Here is a 24,325-nt window from a genome sequence, read left to right as displayed (position 1 = left end):
CCGCTTAAAGCTGTTGATGAATATTTATAACTCGGGCAGACGCTGCAGATGGGTAAACACAGTTTGGAGAGGGAAGTCAAGAGAAGGATTCAACTGGGCTGGGCGGCGTTCGGCAAATGGCGTGGAGTCTTTACATCGCACATACACAGTGCCTGAAAACGAAAGTTTTTAACCAGTGCGTCCTACCGGTAATGACTTACGGAGGCGAAACGTGGACACTCACAGTACGGTTGGTCAGTCATCTCAAAGTTGCTCAGCGAGCCATGGAAAGAGTCATGCTCGGAGTTTCTCTGAAGGATAAAATCCGGAATGAGATTATTCGACAGAGAACTAAAGTCATCGACATAGCTCAAAGAGTCAGCAAGCTGAAGTGGCAGTGGGCTGGCCATATATGCCGTAGGACTGACGATCGCTGGAGCAGACGGGTTCTCGAGTGGAGACCGCGCAGCGGAAGACGTAACGTGGGACGCCCCCTGGCTAGATGGTGCGATGACCTCCGCACGGTGACCGGCAAGAAGTGGATGAGGAGATCCGCAGACCGGGCTCAGTGGTGTTGATTGGGAGAGGCCTATGTCCAGCAGTGGACGACTGTAGGCTGTTGATGATGATGATGACTTTGGCACTTCTGTTTAAAAGTGTTCTATCTGACAATCGTAATACATGTTAGATTTTTTTTCCCTACCTAAGCTGATAGCCTTGAGTGGCTATTTCAGCGTAACCTTAACTAGTAGGTGAGCTCGCGAGGCTCAAACCTGACGACGTTGCTAACACGAACCCTAGCAAGAGCCGTGCTTCGCAGAATCTACCACCGGATCGGAAACGTGACCCACTGAAAAGATCCGGCGAGAAACTCAGTGGGCTGTGTCTGAGGGTTAATTTACTCGTCAAGCCCTTCGTCGCAAGTTGGATATCTAGTGCCGAGAGTTTTTGGCAATGGGCAGCGGTTCAAATTTCGTACTGGTATATGTGTTTAGTTCACTATACTACCTAGTCCATATCAGTTTTTTCAGGTAGTATTTGATATTAGTGTGGAGTCTTCTACGGTGGAAAGATAATTCGTCAGACGTAATAGTCATAGTATTTCAAATTAGTCTGTGTTCGTCAGCTTTTGTTTGGTGTAAATATTTTCTGTTGTTTTCTGTTTTATTAAAACAGGACTTTTAATTAATTCGTTACAGTGATGTTAAAATATCCAGCCGCTATTGTTATTTATTAGCTTAGTTTTAATCATCTGGACATTGGCGAGGATCACTTCCGATATGTTCCGTTTACCTTATTATGTTTTTACATTTGTGATATTGAAATACGTTTCTGGATATAGTCAACTGTGTGGAAATAAAACGGAGAAGACCCTTAGTTGTACTAAAGAGGTAATATCATTCATTTATGCTACTGGAATACTTTCTTGAATTATGTACTTATGATGTATTGATTTTAACTAATCTAGTGCATCTAGATATTGTGTGGCATTGAACTTTAGGTGTCAGCCCGCTGATCCCTCTCGGCATGTACCTACCTACTCTTAGGTTATTGCGTCAACTGTAGATATTGATTATTAGTGAGCACACTAGTACCTACCTGTTCAAGGTCATGTTAAGCTATAATTGGCTAACCCTAATAACTGTTATGTAGGTATACTAGGTATATTAAAAATAAGTGATATAATAAGTATATTAAATTAAAGTATATTAAAAATAAGTGATATAAGAAGTTCCACTACACAAATTTAAATAAATTTTTGTAGTAGTGGTGTGCACTTTCATAAATATTTAATATGATAAAAATTAAGTTTAGAAGTTTTTCCTGTAATTCAGTATCAGTTTATTACATTCAGTCTATGTGTTACGGCTAATACCTGAAGTGTTTAAACCTAGGCCTAACAGATTTGTTCAAGGCTAATATTAGGTGTAGACTATTTCATTTGGTTAAAACTAGGTATAGCCTTCTTTATGCTGGCTACAACTAGATGTAGCCAATCCTACGTGGTTAAAACTAGGTTTTACTCTTCTTATTGGTTCAACCTACAATAAAACAACCAAGAAATATTATTATTTATTTGAAAAAGTAAACATAATAGAACTTTTTAGAATAACATAATTCAAATTTTAATCATCTTTATAAACTTAAACACTCGACGCAAGAATCATCAATCAAATTACTTGCGTTATTTATTCGAATTGGCATTGGATTAGTCACATTTTGAGAAAGTCCGGTACTCACCTATCAAAGAGAGCACTGACCTGGAAAGTGTCTGGCAAAAGGAAGTGAGGCCGCCCCAGAACAACTTGGCGTCGCTCGGTGGAGCAGGAGCTCACGTGGGAGGAGCTAGAACACACTGTCCAAGACCGATGTAAATGGAAAAATTTGATTTGAGCCTTACACCCCAGCAGAGGGTAATAGGAAAGAATGATGATGATGATGATTTATTCGAATAAGTTAAATTTGAATGGCAGCTAGAGTTACATAATATACCGGCAGCTTTGCAGAGACACTTTTTATTAAAAGACATTTAGTTTTGCAAAGGCTCAGCCAGGAGGGGTGGGATTTGTTAACAGCTGTCCAAGCGCCTTCAAATGAGACCTAACAACTAAAGGGCAGCTGCCTCGTGAATGAATCTACTGTCGGATCAGAATCGCGACCCGCTGAAGATCCACTGAGAAACTCAGCAAGCTGATACATGGTTAGGTTACACATCATGTAAAGTTAGACAAGTACGGTTACCGGGATCTCTAAGCCTGCTCCTAGTGTTAGAGCTGAAGGCGTCTAATGAAAGGGTTATTGGATCCGATGGATCTGTATGGACGTGTCTCAGGCGTCGACGTTGTTGGCTCCTGCGTGATCAGGATTCGGAAAGTAGTCCGCGGCGGCAACAATAAGGCGATTATCAAGACGTATTGCCTTATCGAAGTAGCGTTCTGGCGATGATTTCATTTGTTTTCGTGTCGATTTGAGGCCCAGGCTGGGTAAGTCGACGCTCCTCAACCACGGAGCTCCGATGGCTAACCTACAAAGACGGGATTGTAGGGATTGGAGGGTTATGTGTGTCTGGGCCGCGTGAGCGAACACTCGCGTAAGTCATGACTAGATCATATGAACTAAATGATTTGAAAGTCAAAAAATAATATAAGGACAATTAACGTACTGGAGATCAAACTGTAAAAGTTATTTAAATTATGAATTAGGTTATTCAGTGAGAGTATTTAAAAAACAGTAATAGGCTAAGTTGTAGATCCGTGAGAGAGTGAGCTCTTCTTCCCTCTCGGCGCCGTGCCGACGCCGGAGGAGGGCGTTCGTCCAGCTCCGGCCCTTGTCTAGGCTAGGCAGTCTCCTCCCGATGATGGCCAAGGGGCGACCTGAGGGGGTTGAGGTTGTGCCGCACGCTACCGTCACTCTAGCGTGCTGGCACCAGGAGGATGGGACGACGCGTCGGTGGCTGCGGCCTGCGAAGCGGTCCGCGTTGTCGTCGTCGCTGTCGTCGCCAAACTGACTGTGGAAGAGCAACCCGGTCGGCGGTGTATCGCGCTCCGAGCCGGCAGGCTGGTTCTGGCCCAGCGGGGTATCCCGTAACACCAACGGCATGGCTCGGGCGGCCTGATAGGGCCGCCATACCGCGCAGACCGGCGTCGTTGGTCGTCGACTATCGCCTCGAAGACCCGTCGGTCGGGTGTCCTCGGGGTGGCGCCGCGTGTCTGGTTGTAGTGTTGACCGCGGGAACCCCGTACTCTGACCGGGTTCTGACTGGACGGAGATCGGACGTCGAGTGTAAGAGTACAGGGGAGTCGTTTAGTGAGGTAGGGCCCTAAAATTCCTTGGGCCCGCGGTCTGCTCCCAACACCTTGTAGATCATCTAGTACCACATACCCCGCACGCCCCCTAGGCGCGGGTACCTCGTAGGAGGTTCGGCACCCGGCCCGAAAGAAAAAAAATAACAATTGTAGATCCGTGTAAGATGTCACCAACCTTTTAGCATATTTCTATATAAAAAATAATAATGAAATTTCTACGGAATCTAACTTTTGAGTTAGCGATCCAAGCAATATTTGATTTTTATTTATATTTATTCAAAGATTTGAACTCAACCTTATCTATGTAACACGGCCAATCTTTGTTTGTTACAGATAATTGGAGATTGGGACCATGCCGACTATGATCTTTGTCAAATGGAAGTATACCCACAAAATAGCCCTGAATGCGGCACAATGACTTTTGGTCCCGTAGTTGCTAACAGTGGCATTGGAGGAGTAACGCTGAAACCGCACATCATAACCGTTACCCACAATGAGCAGACGAGACCTATGCGTATCAACAAAACTGTATTGAACATAACTTTCAGTAACATTAAGTGGACTAGTGAGTATCATGAAATCAATATAGCACATTGGAGAATTATTAAATCACTAGCTTTTGCCCGCGACTTCGTCCGCGTGGAATAGTTCACAAATAATGCTTAATTTTAGAACAAATTTGGTTAGCCTAAAAACCGTTATAGTGAGCCAACCTTAACACAGACATATACTGTCGAGGACTTTTTTTTAGATCTTTTAAAGGGTAACAATTCTGTCATACATTATTTTAGCGAAACTTTAATCGTTTCCGCAGCGCAAGCAGCGGAAGCTCTCAAAAGGGAAAAAAACCCGATTTTGAAACATTCTTTATTGGTTCTCCGCTTGCATTGGTCTTAGCGTTATGTTATATAGCCTATAGCCTTCCTCAATAAATGAGCTATCTATCACTGACAGAATTTTTCAAATCGGACCAGTAGTTCCTGAGATTAGCGCGTTCAAACAAACAAACTCTTCAGCTTTATAATATTTATTTATTTTTTTATTTATTTTTTTATTTATTTATTTATTTATTTATTTATTTATTTATTTAAGGATTACCGACAGGGTTTACAGTAAGACATAAAATAACATTGACATGTATAGAGCAATTGATAACTGCAACTCTAATTATAGGCAATCACAGCATGCATTACATTAATATATTAATAGAGATTTAATAATACTATTAATAATAATAAAAAATTAAAAACAAAAGAAAGACAACAAGGGCAGTAATACCCGAGTACTCAGACCGAGGCTGAGGCTGAGGTTCAACAACAACTTTTTATAATTTTGTTCTTAAATATTGGAAGGGAATCGCCAAATATGTCAAGGTTTTCAACTTTTCTAACAAGATTATTATAAAGGTTAGTTAGACGAGGAGTAGGTGAGTGCTTGCCTAGATTGGTTCTGCTAAAGCGGGTGCTGAAAAGAGCAACGGGGCGACGAGGTAACCTAGATGGCACCTTTAAAGAGAATTTATTGAGGATGAATTGGGAGTCGACAGTACCGCTCATAACTTGATGTAAAAAACATAAGCCTAACATATCGCGGCGATCACTCAATGTTTGCATTTTAAAATGTTTAGCCCTATCAACATAAGATTCAACATAATTAGGCGGCCTAAAACGGTACGACATGTGGCGAAGTAACTTTTTTTGAATTCTCTCAATCCTGTTAATATGGGTTTTGTATGTAGGACACCACACAGTGCTGCAGTAATCAAGTTTGCTTCTAACATAACTGTTGTAAAGCATTAGCGTAGTGGAAACCTTCTTAAACTCCTTACCATTCCTAAATACAAAACCCAGTGATTTGTTCGCGGCATCTATAATTTTGTCAATGTGCTTAGTGAAATTCAGCTTGGTATCAAGCTCCACCCCTAAATCACGAGTCTGAGAAACTTCACTCAAGCATTCCCCTGAAATATGATATTGTGTTGGTATTATATTGCGTTTTAATGTAAATTTTATATGTAGACATTTCGAAATATTCAAATACATTTTATTAATTTGGCACCAATCAACCAATTTATCAATATCTCTCTGTAATAGTTCAGCATCATTCACATCATTTATAACACGCATTATTTTAAGATCGTCAGCAAATAGGTAACAGGTAGAATATTTAAAAAGATTTGTAATTTCGTTGATAAAGATGTTAAAAAATAGTGGACCCAAGATGGAACCCTGAGGTACACCCGAAGAAGCTATGAATGGATAGGAACAGTGCCCGTCAATAACAACCTGTGATGGCCTTTGGTTTAGATACGAAGAACACCATCTAAGCAGAGGAACTTCGATACCAAATTGATGTAGTTTTTCTAGTAAAATGCTGTGGTTAACTTTATCAAAGGCCTTAGAAAAATCAGTATATATTGCGTCAACTTGCCCAGAGTTGTCAATGATGACCGCAACATCATCTACGTATTGAAATAAATTCGTATTTGTGGCCCGCTTCGATATTAATATAGATATGCTCATATTGACCCGAAATGACCGAAAATGCATAACATACTTAGAGTATAGCTTGGAGTTATGAGGCCATGACAAACGGGTCCTTCTTCGCAGTGAAAGCGCAAGTCTCTGTCTAATGGGTTGGATTTAAACCTTTGAGCGCGAACGATCGATTGATCGACTTTATTAATGCGTATAAAGTGCGGAGCATCGGAATATCGAGTATTTGCGCAGTTTTATTATAAGTATTAGGTATCGACATGTATGCAGGTGTCATGTTTAAGGTTTTTAATGGTCATTCGCGAAGCAGCTGCGCTTAAGTTTTGTAGGTATCCTTCGGAGGCGCTCGAGCAGTTGTTAGCAAACCCCACCCCTCCTGGCTCAGCTTTTGCTCGCTCACCTATCCTGGTGAAACTGGATAGGCCTCTGGGACAATACTGAGACCTTAGAACTTATATCTCAAGGTGGGTGGCGCATTTACGTTGTGGATGTCTATGGGCTCCAGTAACCACTTAACACCAGGTGGGCTGTGAGTTCGTCGATGCTTTAACCATAAAAAAAAGGTTATTTACAAGTTAAAAACATTTATAAATAAACATTTAATATTAATTAGCTGTGAATTTAGCATTACTTATTTATATTTTTTTAAGTTAAAAATACTTATTTAAAAATCCCTTGACATATTTTGCAAAATAGGTGAAAATATGCTCAGTACTAAAAGGGATAAGCAAATACAATATACAATGGTCTATACAGAACCGGGCTTCAAGAGAAACTGTTGGCCGGTTTATCGCACATCCCCGTACTTTGTTGTTAATTACCATTTAATTATTAGCTCGTAATTCTTCAGTAATGAAATTCAATATAACAAAAACCATTGAAACATCCTCTAAATGAAACATAATGTGAATAAACACTCGTAATGTAATTTGATGGAAGTGATGCACAAATCGATACTAGCAGCTTTCACCTGCGCCATATATACTTTAATTAAGTTTAATTTAACACGAAAACTTTCTAATATCAATGTTTGTATTTAAATTAAATATTTAATTATTGACGATAGAGAAACTTAAGTTTATTATTTTAATAGATAAGAAAGAATTCAATATTCGTAATTATGAGGAAAACCAGTATTTATTATGTACTTACTTATTATTAAAACTCATACCGTCAAATGGCGAAGAACATATTTTTAATATTGTGTTTTAGCAGTATCATGCCTCATATTGCACACGTCATCTCGGATCCTCCCGATCCACTAACGGTGCTTCTAGGTACTTCAAGCACCGGTCACCGTTCTCGTCGAACCCGTCGCTTGCGACGAAGGGCTCGACGAGTAAATTAACTCTCAGACTGGGTTTCTCGCCGGATCTTCTCAGTGGGTCGCGTTTCCAATCCGGTGGTAGATTCTGCGAAGCACGGCTCTTACTAGGGTTCGTGTTAGCATCGTCGTCAGGTTTGAGCCCCGTGAGCTCACCTACTAGTTACGGTTACGCTGGAATAGCCTCTCTAGGCTACCAGCTTAGGTAGGAAAAAAAAAAAAGCCTCATATTGGAAAATAGACGGGGTCATACTTAATGGCTTTTTGAAGTCTACTGAGGTTAGCAATGACTCAGCTTTGTCAGTCGATACCTATCTCTCAGGTTCATTTGGGATCCTCTCGATTCAATCTTGGCGCTTTTAGGCATTCCAAGCACCGGTTACCGTTTCTACTTTGTACTTTCGTTACACGGTATCTGCTAGGGCAGATGTTAGTAAACCCTTTCAAGCTGAGCCCCTGTAAGTTCGGCTGACAGCCATGGCAAAGCCAATTTTTTTATGATTGAAGGCTTACGGGTGGCACAGAGGCCTTTCCAATTTCACCAGGACAGGTGTGAATTTCAATAAAAGAGCGGTGACAGAGAGGAAGAGATATGAAGTTATAAAATTAATTTCTGTGTAGAATTGCGTACGAATTTACTTTAGAATAGAATTTAAATGTTGTGTTGAAGGATTATCAGGGTGGAGGCGATAATTGAGACACGAAGATAATAAGTTCTCTTTAATGCACGTTACGACGGGTAGAGTACACAAAGGGGTTGAAATATGCTAACCACCGGTATTTATACAATCGTCTTGACCTACTTTAATACAAACTTAGTAGGTAATATTAAACATTGTTTATCTTAATTATTCTGTTGATAATTTACGTACAATTATTACTTATTACTTAATAATATCGACTTATATAATTTTATAACATTAAAGGCTTATTACGCCGCGGCGCCGAAAGCTGTCAAGCGGAAGGCGCCATAAAATATTATAAAAGTATAAAGAAATATGAATCAACTATTTACTTGATTACAAAATTACTATTTATAAAACAAAAATAAGTTCTATATATTACCTAATCATTAGGATGTACATGAACTTGTTTGTAAGTAATGGCTCACATATTAAGTATGTGAGGCCTGAAGTGTTACTCGATAACAGTTGTTTCCTTGTTTTGACAGAGCAACAACATACTGAAGTCTTATTTAAAATTAGATACAATAAGTACAATTTTAATTACATACCTATAGTAGAGTTATTTTGTCGCTGCAGTTTGGGTCATAAAAAATCGAAGCGGTGAAGCGAGTATTTCGCTCTCGCTTCCACTCACGAGCCTTATGGACGGGCATAGTGATGCGCATTATTGTTGTCGATAAGCGTTATCGATAGTGTATTTAGTTTTGTCATTTTGTGGGTTAGTGATAAAAATGAAAGAAAAAATCACTAATCGAACACTTACACCACATATCGTCGCAGCAAGTTAACAAGAACGGCAGAAATTAACACTTTGTAACTTTTCGGGATCTATTGTGAAAAATTTTAACACATTGTTGATAACAACACGTGCAAATATTATTTTGAATAAATTCTGCCGTTTTGATACAAAACAAAGGAGTAGCCATGTGTCGCTAAAGAAATTCAGAGAACGAATGCATAAAAACGCATTTCTCTTCGACATAATGTAGTATAATTTGCAGGTAAGTAAGTACAAATGACTCTTAATATAACAATGTCCCACCACCGTTCATATACCACCCCGCCGCACAGTGGGTCGATACTATGATTTGAGTGACTTAGGGACCAACTTTGTTTTTTAACAAATTTTTTTACGTAGATAGATAGAGCTCGTTAATCTCAATAATAATTGTTTTGGGCAAAAATTACAAAAACTTTATAGATTGGTCAGAAAAATGTGTTTTGTGATTTTTTTGTATGGAGCGGGTCACATTAAATTAAATTCCTGCTAAGTACCGTGAGGTCCCGCTTTGAAACTTTATTTTTCTTACACCTTGTCTAGTCTACTATCGTTTGATGCTATGAACATGTGCATAAAGTTGCAACTCTGCCAAATAAATGGATCGAAAAAAATGAATAAATACATAGAATAAAAACCTTTATTTTTATTTTCGTAAGTGCTTTTAAGTTAAATTTGATATGGATTAGTAAGTACAAACACGCAACAATACCCATAATTACATAATACCTAACAAAAATACATTTAGTAGGTCTTAATTAATCAATCTCTCTAAGTATTATATATTTTGTTTCACCATTCGATCTTTAGATCAGAAGACAAAAGAAGATTGTGTAAAATATCCTCATTAGTCGGCAGTCTACTTATCTTTCTAAAATAACAACTCTCTGTATATTTCCGAAAATCTTTATTGCGAGCTTCCGCTGCCTCTTCCGACAGTTTACCTATAGGAATGGCACGAAAGGCAAAGCTTTTTATTATTGTATATCACTGCCATGTGCCAACAATTTATGGATACTGGAAGGCATATAATACTAGGGATATAAATTAATATACAATTCTGCAGTATATCTACAAAACTCGGAAAAATTGGAAAGGTCCAGGCGCTCTCCAGATGCAACAGTCTGAAGAATCACGTGAAACCTCTCTATTAAATCTTTACGTATTCCTGTTATGCGGGCTGTTCCTTCTGCATTCCTGAAAAATCTTCTGGCAGTATTGCCATCATTGGTTGTTCCTACTTCTTGCTTGACAACATCTATAATAATAATAATAATAATAATTTATTTATTTCTCTCTTAAAGGTACAAGGTACATACAAATTCAAATGGAAATAAATTAACCTTATAATTTATTTTGTAAGCCTTTGAAAGAGCTGAAGTCTGTACTAGGTTCAAAGACCTGTATTACTGATCTCCAGGCTCCCTCCTTCTTAAGATAGATTAGGTTAGGTTAAGTCGTGAACAGATGCTGCGGACTAGTGTTGAGAGATCATTAGGTGTTATATTTTAAGTTATATTTTTATATTATAAGTTATATTTTTATATTATAAGTAAACCGTATTCCTTTTTAAACGCTTAAGGTATAGCGCTCTTTCTGATTGATATTTTTTCTTAGTCATCGCCCCTTGCAACTCCATTTCTTGAAGTCCAAACGACTAGACGCAAAAAAAAAAATGTCATTTAAAAAATAATCTCACAGGAAACTACATAGGATGAAAAAATTGTGAAGTAATAAAATTATATTTACCGATATGAAGTAAGCACTCCATGCGTCTTATCCAGGCATGTAAAGATGGCATTCCATACTGGAATATTCCTTCATTATTTTCTCTTTGATAAGCAAGTGACTCCAAAAAAGTCTGACGGTTTTGCTTTGCAAATATCACAGACAGCAGAAAATGTTTCTGACAAATATGAGGTTATTTTGCCGTCTATCATCGTCATGTGCAATTGATGCTTAACTTCAACTTGTTTGATTTTTGATGGCTGAAGTCTTTCTATTTCTTCTGTTATGCTAGCTTTTATAATTGCCACTGTTGACTGCGTTTCTTTTATAAATTTAAACATTATTGGACGGCAACAAAAAGTTGATGAGGGTAGGTCGTTTTCCCAAACAATTGTTCCATAAAATTTCTGAAGCCTTATGGAACTAGACTGGTCAAGAAAATAGATGAATCATCAAACTCTGTTTCAGTCTTTTGTTTATAATTACTTTGACCTGGGGCTCTATCAAAGCCTATTTGCTTATAAGCAGTAGCTCTCTTGCCGAGTCGAAATCCGAAGTAATCACATTTAAAAGCCTATATACCGCCAAGCTTAGTAATGCTTGCATTTTAATAGCAGCTCTTTCTTCATTAATAACTACCTCGTCTTTCCCTGGATAACATTTGGTCTTTTCTTGCTTAATTTTATATTAAGAAGGGTATAAATCGGACCCATTTTCATTTGCTGCTTCTCTTAGATTTATATACTGCCACTTACTTAATTTAAGTGAAACTAATAGTGCCTTATCGGGAGAATATGTACTACTTTTCACTTTACTTGTACTTAAACACTCCTTAACTTTTTCTAGATCTTCGGGGTGATTTGACAAATGGTTCATTATTTCTCCTACATCTTCATTTCCAGTGTTTCTCAAACTAGCAACTGTAGTAGCTTTCATTTAATCCGGGGTTAACGAAAGCGATTGGTAAATTTGTTCAATGTGCCTGGATCCCAATTCTTCAAAAGGTTTTCGAGGTGTAAAAGTAGATGTCGAGGCTTCTGTAGTACATTAGAGCGTGGTACATTTTCAACATCTTCAGTATTAGAAATCTCGAGCCTTTCCTGTACAGTGTTGATATCTTCAGGTATCATGCCTTCGGGCCAGTTTATTGCACATTCGAACTAATCACATTTTTTTCTTATAAACTGTGCTAACATGCGACTACTTCGTTTCCATATTGCACTTATATTTGAACAAAAGTGCGTACAGAATTTTTGGGGCTCAACACTTTTCTCTTCGGTCACGTTCATTTGATTTTGTAGGAATTGAAAGTTTTTTATTATCAGACAGCGACTGTAGTTGCTCTCTTAAAATCATAAATAATCCTAAATTGTTAATAAAATTATCCATTATAACGGAAAAAGGAAGATCACGACGACAATCACAAGATGTTAGTAGTAGTACGAATAAACGAACACTAGTTAGTATATAATAAATATGGTCACTTTATACTTCCAGAGAGACACAAATGTGTACTATATTTTCTACTACCCAGTAATGGCTGCTTAACTAATTATCCTCAGTAACTAATGTTAACTATCCTAATAATTACAGAGATTGATTAATTAGAGACCTACTAAATGTATTTTTGTTAGGTATTATGTAATTATGGGTATTGTTGCGTGTTTGTACTTACTAATCCATATCAAATTTAACTTAAAAGCACTTACGAAAATAAAAATAAAGGTTTTTATTCTATGTATTTATTCATTTTTTTCGATCCATTTATTTGGCAGAGTTGCAACTTTATGCACATGTTCATAGCACCAAATGATAGTAGACTAGACAAGGTGTAAGAAAAATAAAGTTTCAAAGCGGGACCTCACGGTACTTAGCAGGAATTTAATTTAATGTGACCCGCTCCATACAAAAAAATCATAAAACACATTTTTCTGACCAAACTATAAAGTTTTTGTAATTTTTGCCCAAAACAATTATTATTGAGATTAACGAGCTCTATCTATCTACGTGAAGAAAAATCTTAAAAAACAAACTTGGTCCCTAAGTCACTAAAATCATAGTATCGACCCACTGTGCGCCGCCGTGTACCTGCTTTCGATGACTCATTTGTTTTTATCGATAATGGCGTTGCGCCCGCGCAACATGCTCACCGCCCTAGCCGGGCTATGTTTTATGACCCAAACTGCACGGACAAAATAATTCTACTATAGTCTTGCCATAAATACTGAGACAAAGGAAAAAAAATCTATTGCAAATAACATTTATTACTTTTACAGTGTGTTAGTTTAATACATAAATGTAAAACAATTTAAAGTATAAAAAGCTTATTCGAAGTGGTCTCCATTGGCTGCAATACAGTCCTTTAAACGTTGAGGCCAGTCAGTTATCAATAGAAGCACGCACTCTTTCCATGGGAAAAATTTTCTCTGCCAATCGTACGGATTGTTTTAGGGACTCCAAATTATCATGGCGTTTAGAGCAAGCCGTACTCTCTAAAACTGACTATAAATCATAATCCAGCGGATTAAGATCGGGATTAGACGACGGCCAGTCTTCAGCTCTGATGAAGTCCGAAACGTTCGTTTTCAACCAAGACTGCGTAGACCGAGCTTTATGACCTGGCGCCGAATCTTGCTGGAAAGACCATTCTTGATTATTGAATATGGTGTTGTTAAGGGGCTTTACTACCTTCTCAAGAATGGTATCTTGATACACTTGTGCCTATGTTGTGATACCTTTTTCACCAAACCATCACAGAAGTCGGATAGTGCCCACGTTGCACTCTGTCGACTAATTGGGAAGCTTCCTTAGAACTTTGAGCATAAATACGGTCATATTGTTTGTTAAAATGTTGCTCAATTGTAAAAATTTTCTCATCCGTAAACAAAATTTTTCTATGACCTCCCTTTGCGTACCGCTTCAGTAGTTGTTTCGATTTTACCACCCTATTCTCTTTTAAATTATCAGTTAAGAAATAACCAGTACGTCTCTTACAGCCTGCAAGTCCTAAGTCATCTTTTAAAAAACTCGACATGGTTCTAGGTGCTATCTTCATCTCTCGAGATAAAATCTTTTGCTATCGGACAGGATTTCTTCGAATTCTTTCCCTTACTGCTTTGACCACCTTTCTCGTAAGAACACTACGTGGACGGCCAGTTCTTTTTCTGTCACAAACAGAGGAGGTCTCATTGCACCTATTAATAGCCCGGTACACAAACATTTTACTAATACCAAGCGTATGGAGAGTTTTAAAAATTGCATTTGGCTCCATACCTACTTTTTACAAAATTTATTATGTTTTAAATAAATTGCAAATATATAAATAAGTACTACAATGAAAAATTGTGGGTTATGCCCTGACTGCCTCATATATATGACAGGTTTTTCGGAATCACATTCGCAAACTTTATCACCAGGCGTTGCTAAAACAGCGAATGCATATTTTGTTTCAGCTATGAAATTTCGTTTTCAAGACAAATACCGCGACCTGAAGAACCACTGTCTGAACATAGTCATCTCGAAAGATCTGACTATAGACGATCAGTCGGTACTTTATTACGATTGTTACTGGCCGATGGTCGAAGACGCGGCCCTGCAGAGTCACATGTTGGACTTCGAGGCCGCCAACGACTGGAGCGTCTACAGAGGGCAGTTTTACTTCAACGTACCGTCTGCCGCGATGCTAAGTGAGTGTCTCATTAGGGTCGCTGCACACGGGCCACTAGCCACATTCACAATCGCTGCCATTTGAAGCTAGGAGCGGCTACAAAACAAGCTGACGCGCGACAACCACTTGTGGTCCGTGTTGGACACTTGCGATCGGTGGTCGCTACTTTTGTAACGCGTGCTTGCAGTATCTTAATGGACTCAGACGAAAGATTTATATAGAAAGAAAGGGACATTACTGGTGGAAGGACCTCTTGTGAGTCCGCACGGGTAGGTACCAACACCCCGCTTATTTCTGCCGTGAAGCAGTAACGCGTTTCGGTCGGAAGTGTGGGGCAGCCGTTGTAACTATACTGAGACCTTAGAACTTATATCTCGAGGTGGGTGGCGCATTTACGTTGTAGGTGTCTATGGGCTCCAGTGACCACTTAACAACAGCTGGGCTGTGAGCTCGTCCACCCATCTAAGCAATAATAAAAGCAATGAAGAGAGAGAGGGGTGGGGAGTCGCGCGAGTGGCTTGTGTCGGCGTTTTGACCACCACAAGAGGCGCGCAGTGGCGATTAGTGGCGTGTGGCGACCACCGGCGTCGACAATGTGCGGCGAGTCCAAGCAAAATGTATGAAAACAACAGGAAATAGATAGAAGGTGGCTGCGTTTTGTGGTTGTGGCCGGTGGCCCGTGTGCGGCGACACTTAGCGTTAATCGTAATATTTAAGTGGGTAATATTTCTAAGGACTTTTCAGAGTCGGTCTCGGATTCGACCCCCCGAAAATACTAGAACATTTACAAGTTACTTGAAGTTTCCCCACAGACATAGTCCACTGTGTTTCTCGCCGGATCTTCTCAGTGAGCCGTGTTTCGCGTGGTACTACCACCACCCTGCCTATTTCTGCCGTGAAGCAGTAACGCGTTTCGGTTTGAAGGGTGGGTCAGCCGTTGCAACTGTACTGAGACCTTAGAACTCATATCTCAAGGTGGCTTTTATGTTGTAGATGTCTATGGGCTCCAGTAACCACTTAATACCAGACGGGCGGTGAGCTCGTCCATTTAAGCCAGCGGTCGGGGAACTTTTTTAAGTATTACCCCAAAATATTTTTGTGTAAGTTGATATTACCCCTTGGCGAAGAACCAAAAAAAACGAAATCGCTTCTTTTTAGTATCTTTCATATTATAGCTCCCATGATAATTTGGATAAGAAAACAATAACTAAAAATTTAACCATTCTAGCGCAGCTTCACTTGAATATATACTTTTTACTCACAGAAGTTTCATTTTTATCCCCCAAAATTTCATTTTACCCCATTTGGGGTAATTCACTCCGGTTCCCCTACCGCTGATTTAAGCAATAAAAAAAAATGTGTTCGCGAATTCTAGTGATAAGTAAATTGAATTTCAAGGTGAATCCGTTACGGAAGAAGATTGGAAGCCGTTCGTTTACGTCGAGATATTTCCGTCGAAGATGCGTTTGCACGTGATGCCGCCCCCGCCGCACCTCCGCATCACGGGCTACAGGATCCGGGTGGTCAAGGAGTGCGACAAGGGCGGCTCGTGCGAGGTCAGCTCGACGACCGTGGACCCGGCGAATGCGCAGACCGAACTCACGTACGATTACAATTTCATCGGAGACAATGGCTTGTACAGCTTCGTCGTGGTCCCGTTGCATGCTAAATGTCTGAACGGAATCGGATGCCGGAACGTCGAGAGCCAGAAGATAAGAATAAGTAAGTTCCGTAAAATGGGAGGGCAGGGTGATGATTATCGTTTTTTTACTAGATGATTTTTTTGATAACGCCATCTCGTTGTGTCTTTAAAGCGGTTAGTTGCCCTCAATTAAGAAAAATAGTATTATTATTCGCCAATTGATGTCGGGAAGAGTTGATTATTGAAAACACGAATAAAACAACATTTTCTGAAAATAAATCGTAGCTAGATCGATTTATCGCCCCTGAAGTCCCCTGTATACTAAATTTTATGAAAATCGTTGGAGCCATTTCCGAGATTCAGATTATATTTATATGAATATACAAGAATTGCTCATTTAAAGGTATAAGATAGTTATAGTAATAATAACAAAATCTTTAAACGAGCAATTCTTGTCTATAAATATATCTTACTGATGGTACCTGGACCTCTTGAGAGTCCGCGCGGGTAGGTACCACCACCCTCCCTAATTCTGCCGTGAAGCAGTAATGCGTTTCGGTATGAATGTTGGGGCAGCCGTTGTAACTATACTGAGACCTTAGAACTTATATCTCAAGGTGGGTGGCGCATTTACGTCGTAGATATCTATGAGCTCCAGTAACCACTTAACACCAGGTGGGCTGTGAGCTCGTCCATCCATCTAAGTAAAAAATATTAAATATATATATATATAGTAATCTGAATCTCGGAAACGGCTCCAACGATTTTCATAAAAGATAGTATACAGGGGATTTCTTGGGCGATAAATCGATCTAACTACGATTTATTTTCAGAAAATATTGTTTTATTCGTGTTTTCAATAGTAAACTTTATCGATAATATAATCAACTTAAACATGTACTTTTTTTATTGAAAGAAAATAACAAATAATATAATATAATAGGTATCATTAAGTAATTCGTACTTAAATATAATTTCTAAAAAACAATTTATCAACAAAAAAAGAAAACCGATCATCCTCTAGTAGTAATAAAACGGAGATCATAATGGTTCCGCTAGTTTAAATTTTTAATTTATAATGCATTAATATACCTATAGTATTAAAGAATAATCATAAAAAGTGATAAAAACTCACTTGTCCCTATTCATCTAGGCGTTGGTGTAAATCGGGTTACATATGTGGATAATAAAGTTTTTCGATAGGGCTGGCACTATTTAGTAGTTAGGTAGGTACCTAACTTTAGGTAATTAACTTTTTAACATCTTTAATGAGTTAAAAAACTTTGATGACTAAATTAAACTATTTAATATTCTTAAACACCAAATAAAAGTCATTTTCAGTTCAACAAAGTTGAATCTCTAACAACCCGAAAAAAGTATTGTGACATCCCAGATTTCCCCCTGTCCCTATTCTATCGCTAATTCCTATCCCCTCCAATCTACTGTTCCTAAAATATTTGCGTATTTCGATAATCAATCGATTTAAGTAAGTATTTCTGTATGTAGTCAATACTTATTACAAACTAGCGACCCGCCCTCGCTTCGCTTCGGAAACATTAAATTTTACTATTGATAGGCGAAGCCCGCCACGTTGCGCGTGGTACGACAATAACTGCGGGTGACGCCGCGGGGCAAAGCTAGTCTAAAAAAAGTAACCAAGTTACTCCTTATATCATCAGCTACCTATCAGTGAAAGTCTCATCAAAATCGGTCCAGCCGTTCCAGAGATTAGCCGGAACAAACAGACAGACAGACAAAAATTGTAAAAAATGTTATTTTGGTGTATGTACCGTATATATATTCATATGCATGTAGTAAAAAGCAGTTATTTCAATACTACAAACAGACACTCTAATTTTATTTATATGTATATATTGAAATTTACGACATCTTGTTACAGACAGCCCTGAGTCATTGAACATATGCATCGCGAGCGTCACTGCGCTCATAGTGACGTCATTGTTCGCGTATTACATCGCGCTCCGGGTCATCAGACGTTATTGGTGCAAAGATTACAAGTTGGCTTTGAGTGAGTACACTTTTAAAAAAAATAAAAATAGACAGATCTTAATGGCAGGCCGTATTGTGAGTTCGTACAGCGGACATCCGGAGTCCAATTACTTAAACTTAACACAAAGTTAACCGTCTGCTTGTCTGGTTACTGTCGATACCATACTCTATCGATCACTTGCATTGTGATTACTACTATTACTTCTACCGTCTTTACTGGTGGCAGGACGTGTTATGCGTTTATTTTTTATTTTTTTTATTGCTTACATGGGTGGACGAGCTCACCACAGCCCACCTGGTGTTAAGTGGTTACTGGAGCCCATAGACATCTACAACGTAAATGCGCCACCCACCTTGAGATATAAGTTCTAAGGTCTCAGTATAGCTACAACGGCTGCCCCACCCTTCAAAACGAAACGCATTACTGCTTCACGGCAGAAATAGGCGGGGTGGTGGTACCTACCCGCGCGGACTCACAAGAGGTCCTACCACCAGTGATTACGCAAATTATAATTTTGCGGGTTTCATTTTAATTACACGATGTTATTCCTTCACCGTGGAAGTCAATCCGTGGAGTCCCCACGGGTAGGTACCACCACCCTGCCTTTTTCTTTTATTTATTTATTTATTATTATTTGTGGTCATAGGTTAAAAAAGATGGTGCTTAATATTAATAAGTGTATCATATTATTCAACTCTATTCCACTTTATCATCTAAATTATCTAATGTTATCGTTTATATATTCCGACATAGTATAGTAAGCCTTATCTAATAAAAATACTTGCAATTTTTTCTTAAAATCTTATAAATATACTGTCTTCGAAATTTTTATAGGTAGTTATTTTATTATATATTCTTGTTGACATACTAAAAAAACTTTTGCCATAAAGGGCAATTCTATGAGGTAGCGAAGAAATCTTTAAAGCATTCCTAATAGATTGCGGTTTTGCAAATAGATGTTTGTTCGTTTTGATGAAAATCGCTACCCCATTAATATATAAACACGTAAAAGTCATAATTTTTTATTTCTGACAGAAAGGCTTACATGAGTCTGGTACATGAATATTTGCTATAGCATGCACAGATTTCTTTTGTGCTTTAAATACGTACTCTGTATTAGTGGCGTTTCCCCAGAATGTTAAACCATATCTAAGGGTTGATGCCACAAATGCATGGTATGCTGTCAGTTGCTGCCGTGAAGTAGTAATGCGTTTCGATTTGAAGAGTGGGGCAGCCGTTGGCTCTGGTAACTACTTAACACCGGACTGTAAGTTCGTCCACCTGCCTAAACAATAAAAAAAACAGTTCGGGAGCACATGATGCTATCTGTAGGAGAGATTGTGTAGTGATCTATATAATTTACACTGATGTCTGGTTGATGACGCTGTCGTTGTCCGGCAGACGACATCCCGGCGCCGCCCAAGGTGCTGGTGGTGTACCCGGCGTCGAGCCGACTGCACGCGGAGTGCGTGGCGGCGCTGGTGCAGTACCTGCGCGCGGAGTACGGGCTCGACGTGCTGTACGACGGCGACGTCGCGGGCACGCCGCACGGCGACCCCTTCCTGTGGGCCGAGGAGGCCTTCCGCACCGCCACGCACGTGCTGTACGCCGCCGGCCCGCCCGAGCACGTGCACCTCTACCCCAACATCTACGACAAGCCCATCCTCAGCGCGCACAAGGACGTGGACGCGCTGCTGCTGTCCTTCCTGCGGGCCAGCCGCGCCTCCCGCCGCCCCAAGCACGTGCTCAACGTGCGCTTCGAGCACTCGGGCGCCGCGCTGCCGCCGGAGACCCGCGCCGACCGGACCTTCGTGCTGCTGCAGGACTGGCACAAGCTCGTGGCGTACCTCTCCAAGAACCTGCTGCCCAAGCGACACATCATGCGCACCGAGAGGGGCAGGGACCTCATCGAAAAACTCACTAGGGCCAAGGAGCTGTTGAGAGTCAAGTCTGATGAAGCCATTGAGAAGTGCGAGAAAAACGCCTTCGAAAAGAAGATCCTCCTGTAGACTCCTCGACGGCTCGGGACGGGTGGGGGCTGTGTAATAATGGCGGATTTATATTATTAACTATTTGCTATCTAACTATCTAAATGCTAACTATCTCATTGGTTCATGTTGTAACGGTATCTTCGGAGACATATAATGTAAAGGCTCATACAAGATAAAACTAAAAACGGTTATTCGATAGCCAGGAATCTCCGCCGATTATTATTTAGACACGCGAGAGCAGTCTGATCGAGGAGAAACTTCAAGGGGGGATAATTTGTAAACGTCACGCGTTACTGGCGTCATGTTGAATTGAATAATATCAATATTTTTGTGGTGTATATTTATTCTATTGTTGAAAGTTCCCAGTTACAAAATAAATAAATAAAACACAAATTCTCGAATGCTAAATTTTCTGATGGTTCCGTGTCTGTCAGTTAATGCTTCTGTTTGATTGTCCGTCTGTCCGCCTCGAGGTGTGAACTCGAAGTTTGTATTGTAAATAATAATAATAAAATATTCTATCGTACGAAATAGAACATTCCGTTCCTGTGTCTCGTTTGTACGTGGATATGATTTCAGAAACTAATTTAAGTATCTTCAAGAACTAAATTTAAAATGTTTCGTTTGGCGCCAATAAATTTAGTTTCCGCTACGTAGACAGTGGAGGCGAGTGCAAAGGCATTGCCCCCCGATTCTATCTTCGTATGCATCATTTTTTTCCTACCTATTCTAGTGACCTCAAGAGGTCATACTAGATTCACAGAACTAGTAGCGGCAGTAAGTGAGCTCACGGGCCTCTAACCTGAGGACATTGCTAACACTAGCCCTAGCAAGGCAGTGCTCAGAATCTATCACCGGATCGGGAACGCGACCCACTGAGAAGATCCGGCGAGAAATTCAATCGGCAACGGGGGCGTCCCCTTACGAGGGCGCGGAACGGGCCCCGGGGAAACCCCTCTGCCTGGGCTTGTAACTGCAGCTTGATGAACTGCGGGTTTGTATGTTGTAGCAGGCTTGCTGTTGGTGGGTTGGACGTTTAAGGTGAAGATGAAGATGATCTCGGCCTCTACATCTATTTGCTTCTTGATGGGGCGGCCGCTTCTCTCCTCCCATCCCTTTTTTTTCTCAATCAACTCTGAGAAACTAATAGCGCCATCTATCGAGTACTTCCGTAAACGTCTTTATAAACGTTTATCCTCTAATGCGTGGTGCGCAGACGCAGACGTCTGATATTTGAATCATACAGATTCATATATTTCTACAGTCCAATAGTCTTCGATTAATATTTCATTGACCTCAACTAATTCTAGTCAGGATTTCGTGTTATTTTAGTCAATTTATCGTATTAAAGCGCTATGTATATTTAGCATTCGGGAATTTTGTTGCATTAATTGCATTTCGATACGTCGAGAGTAACTTTTTGCCGCCAAAAACGTGACTTCCAAACTAATAAACGTAACAAAAAAAAAAGTTCACAATATTCGTGATTTCTCAAAACATTGTTGTATTTTAATGCATTTAAATATGTTTTAATATAATAAAAAAAATTGATGTGGTGATAAAAAGAGTAGACGAGATATATTACAAAAAAAAAAAAAACTATTTTTAGTAAAAAAGTTTATCGGTGTGATAATAATAAAATTATTCTATTGCTTTACTGTGTCGTAAGAACCCTTGATGCCTATACCCGTTGTTGGTGGTTAATTAAATGTTTGTGCATCCCTTTTACGATACATAATATGTTTATTTATATATAAATAAGTTATATATTACTTTGATAAATTTCATATCCTGTTTCGTAAAATAAATTTAAGATTTTTTGACATTTCATTAGCCAAAATGAAAAAATTACGTCACCCAGACGAATCCGAGTTGGTTTATTAATAAGGCATTCTATAGATTAGGTATAATAAAATAAACTGTTAATATTCTTTAGAGCTGACAATCCATTTTGCGTATTTAAAAATAATACAGTTCTATTTGATGGAACAAAAATAGACCTTTTGCACATATAGATAAGTTTTGTTTTTGTAAAAATACATAATGCAGAGATAATGTGCCAGTACTAATCGCGCGATTGTTGACGTAAAATCTGTTAAATGTAGGTCAGACATGATGACTGACTCCTTACCTTATTTCATGTTTTTTATTTGATTAAATTTTAGTTTAATACATAATGACATCAATTTCAAAGATTATTTTAGAAGGTTTATACCCCATCTTAGATCTCCGTCTTGGCTGAAGGCATACTTATTCAAATGCCTGGATATCATAGATAAGACAAACAAGACTGGGCATGTAATCGGATTTTAGTTGATTTTGTGGAATTATTGACCCAAATATCGAAGGATAAAAGGCTATTTCTTTTAAGCGATATTTATCTTTGTAATTAAATGTCCGTTTTATTTGCTATTAGCGACCCGCCCTCGCTTCGCTTCGGAAACTGTAATTTATTATTGATTTCTCCACTATTTAATGGATGTTATTATACATATAAACTTTCCTCTTCAATCACTCTATCTATTAAAAAAAAACCGGATCAAAATCCGTTGCGTAGCTTTAAAGATTTAAGTGTACATAGGGAAATAGGGACAGAGAAAGCGACTTTGTTTTATACTATGTAGTGATTAGTATCAACAATTCGATGTTTTTAGTTGAACTTTAATGAAGCTTACACCATTCAAATAGCTAAATAAGTTTTTTTGTTATGATATTTTTTCCAATTTTTAAACTTTAAATGGCTCTCCGGTAAAGTCGTTTAAACCAAATCGCCTGTCAACCCTCGATATTATTAGTCATTGACAGCGCACACACAACGTCATTAAAAAAGCGTGTGGTGCATGGTATCAGTAGTTATAAATATTTTATGAACATATGTGAGTAGAAGGGTTATTTTGATAATATCCTGAAAAGCACCCCACTCTTTTTTTACAATAAAATCATTTTTTCTTACACTATTTTTAATTCAAATTTATTAAATTATTGTTTTCTATTTTTTTAGTTGGATTTTCTATAAAAGCGTATTTTGTTAGTTTTTTTAAACTATTATTTATTTGCTCTGTGACATGCTACAATCGCCTGGTTGTGCCGCTAGTTGTGTAGCAAAAATATTCGTCCCGTAATAATTGATTTTACGAAACAGGATTTAATAATACGTTTTTAAAATAGGATATCGTCTTCTTGTCCTTTGTGCCATATGAACGCACGCTACTTTTAAAAAATGTTGAACTTTTCACGGTCGCCTAATTCCGTCGATGAGTATTTTATTTTAGTGTATACAGGTGATCTCGGGGTGAGGGTTTTTTGAAGTATTTACGAATGCATACGGATTAGGCGACTCGAATAGCAGGGTCGCATAACTGGGGGGGAGGGGGGGGGGGTGTGATGATGAAAATATCTTGATTAAACACAACTTTAACGCTACTTTATATGGTAACAAAAAAACGGTTGACTATGCGTCCCTTTTTGTAAATTTAGCTTGATGTTTGGAATTCATATTGAATTAAAGTTGAATTTGAGTTGTCGATTTTATAACTTGACAACACTGCGGAATCACCCAGTGATATAATATGTATTTGTTATTTGTTGGAAAGCTCTAAAGATGGGCCTTCTATTAACTTTGGTTCATGGCTTCATACCTCAGAGTACATTATTCTCAGGAAAATACTGATTTGGACTAAAGAGAAACATACCAAGGCTTGTAAAATAATAATATATTGAATAGTGAAATAATATGACCACAACAGAAAACCTATTATTGCCTAAACACCTCCCTTGTCCCGAGTTATGTGACCGTGCTCACTCATAAATTGTTATAAAATACTATTGTTATCTTCAACTGAATAAAACTGTTAAAGTGTGTTCTATCATTATACAGGATCTTCAATTATTAAGCTCAATATATACCTTGTGATGTATTTTTATAAAATAAAAATTGTGCGTAACTGTACTTAATTTTGTTTGATTTGTTTCACGGCTCATTTGTGAAATTTATGACACTAGATCTAAGAGTCAATTGTATTTTATTACGATTACCCTCGTTTTTCAAACGGACACAAATGAAGGCATATTTTGCGGCAGAAATAGGCACGATCGTACCTTTTTCCATCCTAATTGTTGGTAGCCAAAGGTTAATTAATAAGCGTATTATCTAGGGCCTAATGGGCTATTCCAACTACGCGCGGACATGAGATGGGCTCAACCTGAGTGAATCTGATA

The 24,325-nt window shown here is 38.7% G+C and overlaps 1 protein-coding gene across 1 annotated transcript; it reads left to right on the top strand.

Annotated features, from left to right (window-relative positions):
* Nucleotides 1-1,015: 1,015 nt before the first annotated feature.
* LOC101746184 (uncharacterized) lies at nt 1,016-24,056 on the top strand. The gene is made up of 6 exons (XM_004925119.5): nt 1,016-1,370; nt 4,119-4,350; nt 14,249-14,482; nt 15,862-16,185; nt 18,006-18,134; nt 19,518-24,056. Exons 1-6 carry the CDS (start codon nt 1,260-1,262, stop codon nt 20,123-20,125), a joined length of 1,638 nt encoding a protein of 545 aa, XP_004925176.1. The 5' UTR covers nt 1,016-1,259; the 3' UTR covers nt 20,126-24,056.
* Nucleotides 24,057-24,325: the final 269 nt, after the last annotated feature.

This window comes from Bombyx mori, chromosome 8, assembly GCF_030269925.1.
Source record: "Bombyx mori chromosome 8, ASM3026992v2".
In the NCBI taxonomy this organism is placed as follows: domain Eukaryota; kingdom Metazoa; phylum Arthropoda; class Insecta; order Lepidoptera; family Bombycidae; genus Bombyx; species Bombyx mori.
This window is presented reverse-complemented; position numbering and strand designations above follow the sequence as displayed.

Excerpts from the sequence above, each read along its gene's own strand:
- LOC101746184 (XM_004925119.5), top strand. The coding sequence starts at position 1,260 with ATGTTCCGTTTACCTTATTATGTTTTTACATTTGTGATATTGAAATAC. Across the intron at positions 1,371-4,118 it reads CCCTTAGTTGTACTAAAGAG|ATAATTGGAGATTGGGACCA; the intron begins GTAATATCATTC and ends TGTTTGTTACAG. Across the intron at positions 18,135-19,517 it reads AGATTACAAGTTGGCTTTGA|ACGACATCCCGGCGCCGCCC; the intron begins GTGAGTACACTT and ends GTTGTCCGGCAG.